The sequence below is a fragment of the Odontesthes bonariensis genome, chromosome 9 (genome assembly GCF_027942865.1).
Source record: "Odontesthes bonariensis isolate fOdoBon6 chromosome 9, fOdoBon6.hap1, whole genome shotgun sequence".
Taxonomy (NCBI): Eukaryota; Metazoa; Chordata; class Actinopteri; order Atheriniformes; family Atherinopsidae; genus Odontesthes; species Odontesthes bonariensis.
Window position 1 is genome coordinate 18,142,815 of NC_134514.1, and position 14,155 is coordinate 18,156,969.

Below are 14,155 nucleotides of genomic sequence, written 5' to 3' on the forward strand. Positions count from 1 at the left end.
ATTCTGACTACTTATACAGTTTGCACGTGTCACTTTTTCAGAGAAGTGTACTTAACAATCAGCTAATCCATGAATTGACTAATCTATTTATATACCACTCTATAAAGCATGTATATCGTGTGAAATTGAAGTTTCTTGATTAATCATTAAGGCTAGGAAACAGCACTAATTAGTGTAACCTCCTATGGTCTGTTATGATGTCCATGGTTATTTCTGGCTTGTTTATCTAAACTATAAAACCCAAAAGACTTTAAGTGAACCATTAAAGTCGGCTACAACGTGTAAATGGTCACATGAGAGAAAGTAGAATCAGGATTGTTTAATCTAGTTCCTTAAAAACAAGACGTGTCTCGTTATCTTTGAACTGAGCAACTGTGTGGGTTCTACAACACTTTTGGTGCACTTTTTGTTGGTTTGTTTTTGTTGCAGCTGTTAGTTTTTTTTAAGCCTTTTTAGTTTTAAAAGTGACATATTTTCAAATTAAATAAAAAAGAATGGAAAGAGTACTCCTTGACAATATAATCACGCGTGTTCCTAAATACAATCTGGGTTGGTTATGATCACTTGCTTGTTGTAATCTGACGATGTAACCATGGTTACATGTAATCCGTTATCGATTCCTGATAATAACATCTGAGCTACGTTTTCTTTTTCTTAATAACGCAGTACCTTATGTAAGAATATATCACATACTGTTAAAACAAAAATGAAACTCCTGTTACATGTCATAGCTGCAGTGGTATTACTAGTGTTGCTGTTTCAGGTAGTTTTGCAGCAGTGTCCCCCAACATTATGCTGAAACTAAATTTTCCCATCTCCCGGCGGAAGTGGTTAGTGGAAGCGCTACTGGACTCCAACTGGTAGCTGGCTAGGGCGTTGCTAGCGGCAGAAAGTGGGATTTTGGTACCTTTCCGCAAGTTATACTCCTCTACACATAGCGTCTTTCGTCGGGAAAAAAACCCACGTTTGATTTTCGCCAAAAGTATCAAGGCCCTTTTCGTTTTTTGTCGTTGTTTACAGAGGAGTGGTTTGTTACTTTCTGTCCCGTTAGCTGGCCACATAGCTAGCCTGCTTTCCATCCACGGGAATTCTGCCGAGAAACGACTGAAATCTGGAAACATGGAGTCAAGCAACGTAGCGCTGTGCTAACCGAGTCCTCTGGATTTTTTTTTTTTTTTTTTTGCTCAAGGAGACTCTTTGAAGGACAGAACATTGAGACCTATCGCTAGCTAGTCAACGTTCACGAGGTGTTGTACATATATTTTTCTGTCGTTGGCCGGCTCATTGTTGTGAACGGGAGTTTGCTTAGTTTGCACTCGAAACCAGCGCACACGAAGCAAAGTTTTTTTTTTTTCGCTGAAAGAGCTCATCTGTTTTGTTAGCTGGTAGCTGGTGAGATTCAACGCCTGCCAACTTGCCCTGAAAAAGGCTTTTCTTAAACTAGTGTGCTCTTTTGATACGATAATACAACCCGTTCTGTCGTTGAATCCAGCCTCTACAATATTAGCCACAGTTGTTTTTTTTTCTCAAATCTAACACTGCTCGCTGAAACTCGGTATTGAGCGAGTCTCATGGTCACGGGAGAGACGTCCCTACAGCCACAGATAGTTATTTTTTGGGAGCAGGGGATACCAAATGGGAATGCAGGAATTTCCAGCATCTTTTAAGATCATTTAGACACCGAGGCCACTCGGCCGAGCAGGGGTTGGTGGCAGACGGACCACATCGCAGGGCCAAGGTGTCTGGTACATTGGATTGTTTACACGTTTCCTACCGGCGGAAAACTGGCATGTGAATGCAAAGGAGTTCATACGAGGAGTTCATACATGCACCACAAGTTGTTCCAGCTGGAGCTGTACGTTTATAATCACTGGCAGTATATTGTTTATTGCCGTGGTGGAATATCATCAAATTGTACGGCTAATACCACCCAGGCCCCGCTTCGTTTTTAAGGTCTGCTCCGAAGATTCCCTGCTGCTGTTTCATCCGCAAGGAGTATTGCTTGGCAGGTCGTATAGTGTTTTTATTTAATTTAGTCTGTGGACGTGCCTTGCCGTAACGCAACACTGTGCCGAAGTTAATTGATTCTCAGCACCACTCTCAAGATCCTTGCCTAATTCAGACGAATGCTAGAGAAGGACGCTCCAAGAAATCGACTCACCACACTCTGGAAAATGCTAATGGGATATAATTTGCTGCAAATCTAGAACCGGAAGCCCAATGAGTGACACACAGTCCAGCTTCACTGACAGGTATAGTGCACAATGCCTGTATGTTCTGCTAATCCACTATCTGCATGCCACATGTACAGACTGAGCCCTAAAAAGGAGTAAACCAGAATATATTTCAACAGTGTTCGTCACATTCGTGTGTGGTCATCTAAAACACAGTCTGATGAAAAAATGTCTGACACTGTTCAAGTAGACCACTTCTTTGTGATGATATACTCAGTAATAACTGTGTTATTCAATTACCAAGGGGAGGACATCAGCTCTTTATGGAAACTCTGCTGATCTCAGCATGGGTAATGGAGGTTTTTGCTGTAAAGTACTACTTGTCCAATGAGTGAGAAGGTCTGCCGCTGTTTGGGTGCAAGGAAACATTCATCAGTGATCCCTGTACACCTTTCAACATCACTATTACCTCTAAGCCTTTAAAGTTAACCCTCTCGTACACCTATTAAAACAATCTCTGGATTTAAACTAAACCTTACCTCCGCTAAGTAATCACTTTATCTATAGCAGCTGTCAGTTTAAAATCAAAGGCTGTAACATAGGGCTGAATGATGTTTTCAGGCCCGAAGACCGCATGAAATGGTAAAGAAGGATTAGTCTGTACCATCCCAATTTGTCGAATTTTAAAGGGCATCATTACAGGAATTAATTCCTCTGTGATTTTTGGAAAATGGAGAATAAGGGGCTTTCTTTTCTAGATCCGAGGCACCCTGGCTGTTAAATAGATGTGAAGCTGGTGCATCACATCGGGCCTTTCCACTTGAATTGTACATACCTGCAAGTGGAGCAGGCCAGTACGCTGGAATGTGGTTTGTAGTTCTTGAAATAGAGGGGAGCTTATTGCACAGGTTGGGATGTGAAATATCCTCATGGCTTGAGCTGGAGGCTAAAGCCCAACCCATTTTACATGACCCCCTTCCCCCACTGCAGCGATGGCAACAGCGGTTGGCACCAACTGCGATTGTGACTTTTTTTTTTTTTTATTGGTGTGTGTGTGTGTGTGTGTGTGTGTGTGTGTGGTTTGTCAAATCGTAATAGCACGACCGTCTATGGCGGTATTGGTTAAAACGGTACAGATATGTAAATAATTCTGATTGCAAATGTGCAACAAAATTTTAACAGCGGGTGATGTGAAAAAAAAATCTGATACTTCTGAGACAGGAGTTGCTGTTAAACATTGCACTTCTTTTTTTCATGATTTCATATGGTACATGTGGTCGTAGCAGATTTGCCCTTACTTGTGAAGGCTTGCATGGTTCGACACAAATTTCTCGTCCGTCTATATTCCTTTGAACTCGGTTCACGTGTTGTTTTTACACACACAGTGCTTTGATAGTAACGATTATCACTCTAAAAGTCCAACATTATGCTTGCTGTTATAGTGGTGCTGAACAAAAAATGAAAAACAGTCTAAAAAAACAGTGAAAACCAGCACACTGGGCCATACATGTTGCTAGCTGTTTACCTCTGTTGCCCAGCTGTCCTTGTTTAGGATGCAGCTGTTTTTTGAGGGTGCTTTCCACAATGTGTGATGATAGTGACTTTATTAGTCTAAGGTGTTGGGTCTCCCCCAGCCTCTACCCAAGTTCACATCCATTTTCCTGCCCTTGCCTGCTCTTCCTCCATGTGAGGTTTTTTTTTTGTTGTTTTTTTGCACTGTTGGCTTTGATGGGAGTATGTTTCCCACATCTACAGGGGTTGGGCCAGCAGCCGGTGGGTCAGTTTAGCGTGCTTTTAGGGCTTTGTCATAGAGTTCTGCTGATCTCCACGTTTTCCCACAACCCCCCTCCCGAGGCCCTCCCGGGAAGTGGTGCTGGTGACATCACTAGTAGTAAACAATAGCTTTCAATGGGAGCGAACTGGCAGTGTAGGTCAGGTATGTTCGGGGAGTTTGGTTGGAGTACACTGTCATTGTTGCTCTGTTGCAAGAAAACTGTCTTTTTAAGTCAGAAATAGGGTTGCAGCTAACAAGATCACCAATTCTTTCAATTTTGCTCATGTTTTGGAGGTACTGTCGGTTCTAAAGGAAGAATGCCAAGCACAGCTTAGCAGATCCATTTGACAGGCAACATCTTTCTGTTGTTTATTTTGACCTCAGCATCAGTTTAACGTCAAGTCAGGAATAAAATAGAAACCTACATGCTAAATTGATCTGAAATTCTTCAAGCAGCAAATGTTGATAATTATAATAATGGATATTGAACGGTACGCTCATTATGTCAGCACTTGTTGACAATAACAGTTTTAAAGCAGATGTTTTCGCTACCGCAGTGGAGTATGTTTCCTCATGATAAATGTTTTCATGAGTGGTCCTGACAGCTCGGTCTGCTTGTATGCGTCTCCTATATTTGGCAAACCTCCCTGATAATGCAGCATGCTTCTATTCCATTTAGTCAGCGCTGATACTGAAGAAGCTGTGTCAGCTGCTCTGAGCAATGCATTAAGATGAGTATCCTGAAGTCATTTAAAGCTCTGAACAGAGTGCTTCAGCTCAGGATACAATAGAGAAATAACCGTATACAACATTTTTTGCTGCGAGTGAAAGGACAAGAGGAAACGCTTGTGTGTGTGTGTGTCATGAGGCGGGTTAAAATTCGAGTCAAAACTAAAAAGAGCTGGAACATAGCGTGTTTTGGCTGATAAGTAAAACAGTGGAAGTGCTGTTTGAATGTATCTTGAATGTGAATTTATTAAACATATAAAGGTGAGGGCCATGAGCAAGCCAGTATGCAAGTGTCAACACTATATTTGTGGTTTACTCTTTGAATAAGATCTAAATGAGAAAAGTAATTTTGTATGCTTACAGTTGGAGCTTTTCAAAGTGATTCACAGTACATCCACAGTCAGTGCTCAGTATATTTAGTTTCTACGTGCCGGTTGCTTAACTTGTGTTCTTTAATGATTTCAGCTGTGTTTACACGTAAAATGACTGAGAAATTTAGTTTCCACATGCAGCCTACAGCTGCCTCTACAGAGGTGAAGGAAAAACCTCATCTGTTCCTACAGCAACAGGAGACACCTTGTCCTCCACCTCAGCCAGCTTTGCTTGCATTTTGTTGCCTTCGTATCCATAATGCAGCTGAGCTGCAAGTTGATGCTAACAATGTCTAGTCTGGTGCACTCTCTCTTTCATCTGCGGTGTGCAAAATACACGAGTGCCTGGAGTTTGCAGTCCGTGGTGCCCAGGTAGTAAGAAGTATGCTGCTTGCATGTGACACAGAGAAAGTAAAACTGCAGCTCTGGGATGCTCAGGCCAAACGATAACGATGTGATTCCCGGGAGATGCTGCAACAGTACTGGGAGCTTGCAGCTTTGTATATTGGGCCAAGCAGCTCTGCAGGAAAAAAAGTCAGCGTTTCTGTGTATTCTTCCTGTGCTCCACATCGCTGCGTCTGTCGGCTGAACTTATTAAATGATATCCTTGTAAAGGCGTGTGGGAATTTCCCACATTATTGGCGCTAAATGTGCAAGATTTGCAAATATTATGAACAAAACCCGCAATGCTTTGTTGAAATTTAAGGCCCTAGTCAGAGAAAATGCGTGTTATTAAGATTGATGAGCTCAAAGTAAACCCAAAGTTCACAAGTGCAATTTCCAACTGAAATGTTTTGGTAATGCCAACTCATTTTCAGCCTAAGCCAAATGACTTAAGCACATGCTGATGTTTCCTTTCTAAATGACAAACTTGGTTTAATTATTCAGCTAAAGTTGGGTACGTATGTGCAAGGTAATCTTGGAAAGCAGCACCAGAATGACTCGGTAAAGGTAACGAGGAGTTAGGAAAAGTTTCTTTTCCCTCTAGCTTTCAAGCAGCTGCTCCTGGTAGATTCACACAGTGCCAAAGCACTAACTTCCTCTGCAGGGATGTTTGTCACACACTGGATATGCAGCTATATTTAGTTGTAGAAAAAAACAGTATTTTAAGTGTATGGTTGCTTTCACATATGCATTTTAATCAGTCTGTTGTGCTAGCCCTGTGCATGAGAACACAAACGGCAGCTCAGGAGGTACCAACTGCACCTACTTAAGTGCAGTCGTTGTCCGTCTACTGATGGATATCAGCGATCCAGAGAGCTCAATATCCATAAGAGCATATTGGTAGTGAGTGTACTGACAGTCTGCAGGTCAGTCTCATTGGTGTATTATTGTTTATTTGCTTTTACCAAAAAATAAGCCTATAAAAATAAATAAAAGCCTCCATTTATTTTCATGCCATGGCACCTTTAAGGCTTTTACCATGTTCCATGGCTTGGTCTTAAACTTTGTATGTAATCTGGGTTTTTGGTAAATTTAGAATTATTGGAAAAACAATTTTGTTGGTTGCAGTGTGTGCTCAAGGCTTTTGATGTTAATGTAATTTTTTAAGAAGCCCTTGAAGAAATAAAATGGTAATGTAACATTTGCAAGTTCACCCATGGTTTTAGCATCTGCCAACACTGCAGCCACCCACACACTAAACAGGGAAAAGTGGCATCTGGTAAAGTCCTCCTACAAATGTCCTAAACTAAATCAAATGTGAGAGCCGACACGCTGATCCAGTCTTCTAAGCTGTTGAGATGGGTTTTTACTGTGGACATGATTACTTTTTGGCGGGCTCATATTCACCATGCAACAAAAGGCAGCGATATTGTTGAGTTTTCCTCATAGTTGTGTGGCATTTGGGCATGAGAGCAGGTTTTATTTTTAGTTGGACTGTACTTCTTTTCATGTTATTCCCGACCAAAAGTCTGCGTTGAACGACGGAACAGATTTTTTACTTTTGTTTATTTTATAGAATGTAAATGTGGAGAGGATTGCTCACACCGGGATGTCACTTTGGCAGACACACACCAACTGAAACCATGCTATATTCATTCTGGACAGCTCTGATTTCGCTCTTCAGTCATATTCATCTTTATTCCATTCTTTCCGTCAGTTAATTAGTTTCTCCCATTTTTGCCACATTTATGTTCATGAACACATGGCTGTTAGGGTAATGACCGGAGAATGAGCTCCTGGCTTTCTCAATAGTTTCACCCAAGCATTTCGTAGCAGAAGATTCTGCGTTAGTGAGTTAGAGATATGCCGGAGTGGCATCCGGGTTGGGAGCATCGAATCCGGAAGATGAAGCAAAAAGTAGGCAATAAAGGGTTCCTTGTCTTTATAGCCGCTTTCGGACTGTAGGAACCTTTGGCAGTTCTAATAACCTTTTAATCCGCGGGGCCGTTTCCTCCCGTGATCGGACATACAGGAACTCGGGGCTTTCTCCCTCAATTCCTATAACCATTTCAGCTCCTTCTCCGAGGTCGGGTCTTTTCAGGGTTCTATAGAACGCATCTGACGTAGGTGTGTGGTGGTCGGTAGCTACGCCCCATGTCATGCTATCACGGCTGAAATGTTTCATCATACGACACAGACAGAACCGGCGGGTGTTTAATAATTAAACTTACACATTGTCTCCTTTGTCTGCAGCGCTCTGCTCTCCTTTCTTCCTTCATGAAACGAAGAAGTTTGGCCTGCGCTCGATCCTGACTCTCTCTGTGGGCTCTTCCAGCCTCGATATTAGACGCCTGATGTGATCGTCCATGATTAATATCACCATCATGCAGACCATGAACACGGTGGCCTCCCCGCTCTCCATATTAGCTTCTTTGTGGTGTTTTTTCTTCTCTCCTTACTTGTACCGGGTTTTGTTTTGTTGTTGAATGTGGCGCTAAACGGCTAACGTAACACGTCACTGACGCAGACGGCTGCGCGCGGCGCATCAGTCCCGACCTGGTCCCGACTCATGTGCGAATGCAGACTGAAACAGTTCCGCTGGGGAAGGACAGTTATCAGAACGAAATTCGAGTAGGACAGTTCTGATAACTGCGTTCTTATAACTACTCTGTCCGAAAGCGGCTTATGTAATGACGTCTTGTGGTGATATCAATGCCGTACTGTCAATTCTCAGGAGGATCCTTTATTCACACTTGATCTTGTGGCTTAATTGTGCTGTAAGGTAGAGAAAATATCCGTTGGTGTAGATTCTCAGTCCTCCAGGTGATGGTAATCCTGACAGAGCTTAAAATAGAAGGTTGCTGGACTTCTTTTTCTGTTTCTTGAAAAGAACCAGTTAGAGAACCAGTAGATAGGTGATAATACGCTGTTGCGTCATAGTACTGTCACTGGACGAGTAGAAGTCATCAGGGTGTTTCCTATATGCTTACTATATTTTTTAGGACCTTCTTATTTAGCTGTTTGGGGTGGGTATCCAGAGCTAAACTGGTAGCGGTTCCAGATTATTTGGTAGCAAAATACTTGAAAGCTCAAGGACAAACGGTACTGTTATCTGTATTTATGTAACTTAAAATTAGATTTCATCTACTAGTCAGCGTCTCACAACTACATTTGACTCACCAGTGTGTTTACGTTCTGCTCTCCACTTATGGCCAAGCTTTCCGATGGATGGGCTGACTACCAAATTTAATTTAAATCAAGGAAAATACATTAAAGGTTGGTGCATATCAGAGACTCACTTTATACAAATAACGGCTACGTGACAAAAGGAAAACATGCCCCATGCGATATCTATGTTGAATATTCCAGTGACAGTATGACGTCTGATTGATAAACAAACACCTCAGTATATGGTGTTAAGCTGAGGCGTATAAACCAGTTGCATTCCACTTATGCACCCGTGCGTACTGGTTAGCTGTAGAACATGCCCAAAAGCAGAACTTCCTGTAAGTGTAACGCAGTTGTCGCTATACCTGGTTTTCCTATGATTTCAAGTCAAAATGCCTGAAGTAAGAGAGGTCTGTAGCCTACTATTTATTGCTGTCCAAGTAGTATTTTGCAATATCGATATTGCACGTGTTGAAATTGCACTGATGGTCAATTTTCTAAGTAACATGTAGCCCTATTGCAAATGTAACTTTCTACAATTGTGGAGACCGCTTAAGCAAAGCAGTTGCTGCAGGAGCGTCTGCAGTAAAGTCTCCTTCTGGCTGCAGTCTTGATTAAATTTTACTGACCTAAATATGTGACCAGCCCAGCTTTGTCACGTTAAAGTAATGCTTGTTATTGTTACAGAAAAAGGAAAGAGGATCTGCAGCTATTAACTCAGAAGAAAGTGGCTGTATGAAACGCTTCTCATTTATATTTGTTAGATTAACACATAAACTGTCGGCCGGTATAGATAGCTTCGGCACAAATCAGACACTGGCCTTTATCCATCATAAGATGATTGAAAAAAGGCAGCAGAATGTCACAGCACTGTCATCACTTTTCAAGAGTGGAGTTGGTTGTGGTACGCTCTGTATCCAACGGTTGATACATGCTAATAAATTGCTTGGAGCTTAGTTGCTAGCCTACGTTGGAATATAGTGTGACAGCTGTCTCGAAAACCACAGATGACTGACAGTTAGTCTTTCTTGTGATTGATATTTTCAAGTGCAAGGGCTTTGGCTTTGTGATCATTTTACAGCTATGCTGTGCGCCTCCTTGCTGGCTGAAGCTTAGTATCATATAAGTTGTGGTTGCTGCTCATGTTATGATACAATTTCGTATAACCAACAAATTGCACAATGTTGTGTGCAATACAGTCTAATCCAGATCTAAGGTTTAGTGAGCCTGTTGGGAATAGCAAACAAAGCAGTACAGATGCTCTAGTAGTGCTGCTCCCAAGTATTTTATATCAAAGTAATGACAACAATTAGCAAAAGCATCATTTAGACATTTCAATCTGGTTCTAATGTCCCATAATTGTTTAACCTTTTCATATATGTGCATGTCATTTCTTTATATTCTGCTTTTTTTTATGATACCGTTGAAGATTATTAGCGCTGTTAAAATGTGTCTATATTTATAAAATTCTAACAATGCCCACCCCTGCGAGCTATATCACTCAAGCTTGATTTAAAAAAAAATAAATGAATTGAGCAAGAAAAAGGGTAGAAAGAGCAGAGGAGAAGGAATCAAGCTATGCCTCGGGGATGGTGGTTGGAGAGTGGATAGAGCCTGGGCATTAACTAGGGTTCCGAGTGGTGGGGTAGAAGGGGGGGGTTGTCACCCAGCGTTGTGATGTTGATGTCTGTGGACACCCCTTACAATCCTATCCTGTTAGCCAAAAGAGCTTCAGGGCTTTAACGTTACTTTCTCTCCACCAAAAACTGGATCAGAACAATTGAGTAAAAGGGAACAAGGAAAGAGAGCTCTCTTGTCCAAGTAACATGTCTTCACATGTACATTTAAGGGGTTGTGGCCTTAAACTAGGCTACAGCCTTAGGAAGCCGTGTTATTCTGCAGACTGTACAGTGGCTCATTATTGCTATCATCAATTTGTTTGCTGTTAGATTATTTATATCACATGCTGTTGATGCTGTGATTATGCTTATATTGCATTGCAGTTCTTTTTATCCTTGTATGCTTGCTCAGTTTTTCCTGAATTTGCATATTAGTACAAAATCGATAGTTGATATTAAAAAGAAGAATCTCTGCTATAGTTCACTGAATACAGTTTCTGTTTGAGCCACCCATTCACTGGGTGATTGGATCCTCTGTGAGTCTCCATTGGCAAGTGTCTAGCGACCTGCTCTAGCAGTATGATATATGAATCTGACCTTTTTCATAAGATTCTTTTGCACAGATGTTCTTCTTGGTCACTAAATGTTCTTATAACTGGCTTTGTCCCTTATTGGTGAATTATTTAGAACCATATCAACTTGCATTGATCAGAAAAGATGTACATTATATTGCTCAGGGGACCAGGAGCTGCCAAGAGCCATGCTTTTACTACAGGTTGCGTCAGCCTCAGTGCCTGCTTCTAATGTTTGTCTGTGCCGCTTTTGGATAATTTCAGGTTATCAGATCAGACGTGATATGAACTCGTAAAAGAAACAGAAAATAACACAACATCAAGATTTCAGGAATCCTATCAGTTTGGAGATGTCACTCGCTGATAATCAATGTTTTTATCTTCTTGTAGCAGAGCTCATGACTAAGCAGCAGTGTGAACTGTGTAGCATGTTGAACCACCTTCTTTCCTTTCCCAGTGCTCGAGGGTAGCAGACAGCATGGCGTGAAGAAATGTCTATCCCCCGGCACTCATGTCAGGAATCCTGATGAGGTTTATTGGGGCAGAAAGGGCACAGTTTTCCCCCTGAGGCTGTAGCTTGAGCTCTAAAGCTATTGGTCTTGTTTTTTTTTACACGCACCACACCTCCCTCTCTCATACACTTACTTAATCCTGTTGTTCTTTAAATCTATATTGCATTCTACACAGGGCTTCATCTGCAGACTGCTTAGGCACACTGAAAGTGACATCACTGTGTTAGAAATCAGTATGATACACAAGGTGGTTTAAAAAAAACAAAGTGGATGACTGTGAGGTTGTAGACAACTTTTTTTTTCACTGGCAGGGAGTGGAAAGGAGTGACGTCATGCAGGCTGTTTGTTTGTGTTTGCACCCACATTGTCTGACTCGGTATATAGATTAGATAGCAGTCGATGTGTCTGTGTTCTCTCCCATTGGCTGCCGGCATGAATCAGACTGTTCAAGAGACTGTATCATTACATCATTGAAATAGAATCACAGACCTGTTTTAAAGAGGTGCTATGAATGGCTTGCTGGTTGAAAAGCAGATATTGCCTGTTCCATGGGGTACTGTACAGGTCAAGCTAAAAGACAATGCCATTACTACAGATTTACACTCTAAGCCAAGTTTAAGTCAAGTTTTCCAGTCTGATGTTGTCGTGTGTGATGTATTGTGTTTTACCTCCAGAAATGGACACGCCTCAGTCTGAGCTCTGCAGCCTGCAGGCAACTCCCAAACTTGTCCAATTCTTACCTTGTTGCAGGCAGGCCACACCTCTCCCTTAACACCTGTGCTGTGAAATATTTTGCCCTGCTTCTGGTAGGGGACTCCACATTTACGGCAACTTCCCTCAGTACAAGTTACAACAGCATCGTTACATGACAGGGTTAAGCTATGGTTTGTTTCTCAACTTTGAAATTGCTCTCATCATGTTCAGTCTTTTGAATAACTAAATCAGTTATTTTTCTGTAATTCAGCTCTGATGTGGCAATCTGTTTAAGTCTGCTTAGTTCATTCTCAAAGGGAACTGAAAGTAACCTGAAAAGCTTCCTCTGAGTCTTGCACGAGTTGGTCTATTTCCCTATACCGTTTTGGCCTTCCTCTTAAGTATGAAAGACTTATTTGCAGAAATGCTTGTGTTCGGAGTCCTTCTCCCACAGGGCTGTTTGTCCCTCCCTCTTTTTCTTCTTTTTCTCTCTCCATGGTCTGCTCTGGTCCCGGCCTCTCATGCTGCCACTTTTGCGGCAGTTGGCCCAGCTCTGCCACAGTTTTCCATCAAAACACCAAACCTCAATGGAGCATTCAAGCCCAGGCCCGCTCCAAAGCCGCCCCTCCCTTCCATCACACCCTGTTCTGACTCTGCCTTCTTTCTCTCTCACTCACTCGCTGCATATTTAGTGACCCAACCCAGGAAGAGGTCCGATCTCAGATTTTTACAGCAACCATATCTGTAGAACTGGTCTAGCTGAGGAACTTGTTGATGCTTTTTTTTTTGTGTTGTAGAAAACAAGTCTTATTTAAGCTTGTTGGTTCCATTGCTTCTTCCAGATCTACATTTCATCTCCATTATAAAAGTTTTGCATAAAACCCTCACTTACATAATAATTGCAGTCGATGCTGGAAGGATTTACTTATTCAAAATTTAATTTTGTGCATTTTCCTCTGCAGGCTTTTTCGGCTTACCAGACTCACAAAACTTAAACCATGTGATGCTTTTTTAAAAAGGAGTAATAGTTTGTATTATATTGGTGTTTGAAGCAGTACAACTTTATATTACAACTGTCTTATAGGGTTATAGCCTATTTCGTAATAATCACAGCAACATCTTTTCATTCTCCCAGTTAAACTAAAGCTGTGTGCTTACAGGATCCTGTATACCCACTGATGAGTCAATCCTAACCTTAGCAGAAAACTCAGCGACGGTAAAGTTATTCAGCTGCCCACATGACCGTGACAGTTACTTTCCTTGAACAAACCTAATGTCTGAGTTAAGCATGCATGCTGCTTTTAGCTTAGTAAAGTAACCATGAGTTAAATGGGTCAGAATAAAAACTGACAAGCCAAGATGAACCAGTGAGTCCTGTACGTGTTCCTATGACATGTTTACTTGCCTATGACATATGAAAATAACTTTGAAGCACATAAATAGATACAAAGCCATTAAAAATATGTGGGTTTTCCAAATAATGGAAAATGCCTTTTAGCATATGCAGCATTTATCTAGATGATTTAGATGACAGTAACCAAAGGTTACTAAAACCACTGTTGCAAAATGTTTACTAAGTACAAAAAAGACTCTTCAGTACCTTGGCAACAAGAGTGCTTTGCTGCCTTTCAAAGGCTTTTGTGGCTGACTGTTTGGTAGTCTAATTCTACACATTTTCCTAAAATATTCAAGTGGCACCCCCTCTTTATGTAACGGTGAACTCTGTCAATCTAGAACTAACTACCGGTATGTATAAAATCTATCAATAGCTGTGATTTAGCGTTACCAGTAGCTCTCTCTTAAGTTTATAAACGTTGTGTTATTCAAAAGTACAGAACGGTGAGCCGCTCTATAAACAAGCAAATAAAACTGATTTGGTTTTATTTTTCTTAAATATCCTACTTGACTTGAAATATAGTCTATCTTCATTTGTAAATTCCTAATTTGTCACCAAGTACAATTACTTGGTGTTACTTTACAAATGGGAAGTTTTGACTATATCTCACAATTTTAAACTTGCCGTTTCACTTCCTGTCCGGGGAGTTGGGGAGTGGCCCGCGTCACTTAAGATTATATTTTGCAGTCGTAGTGCCATCCACAGCATCGATCGCAGTTCTCTTCAAAGATTTTGTTGAACTCAAGTGATTGCATGAATTAGC

The 14,155-nt window shown here is 41.3% G+C and overlaps 1 protein-coding gene across 2 annotated transcripts in view; it reads left to right on the forward strand.

The window, feature by feature from the left end:
- Positions 1-815: 815 nt before the first annotated feature.
- The window catches only part of arhgef12a (Rho guanine nucleotide exchange factor (GEF) 12a), a 40,581-nt gene continuing 27,241 nt past the window's right edge, over positions 816-14,155 (forward strand). The window contains exon 1 of one of the 2 annotated variants that reach the window (XM_075473482.1): positions 816-2,252. In XM_075473482.1, coding sequence (XP_075329597.1) covers positions 2,221-2,252 — 32 coding nt within the window. In that variant the 5' untranslated portion in view covers positions 816-2,220. The remainder of the gene's footprint in view (positions 2,253-14,155) is intronic. The other variant, XM_075473483.1, reaches the window with a different exon arrangement.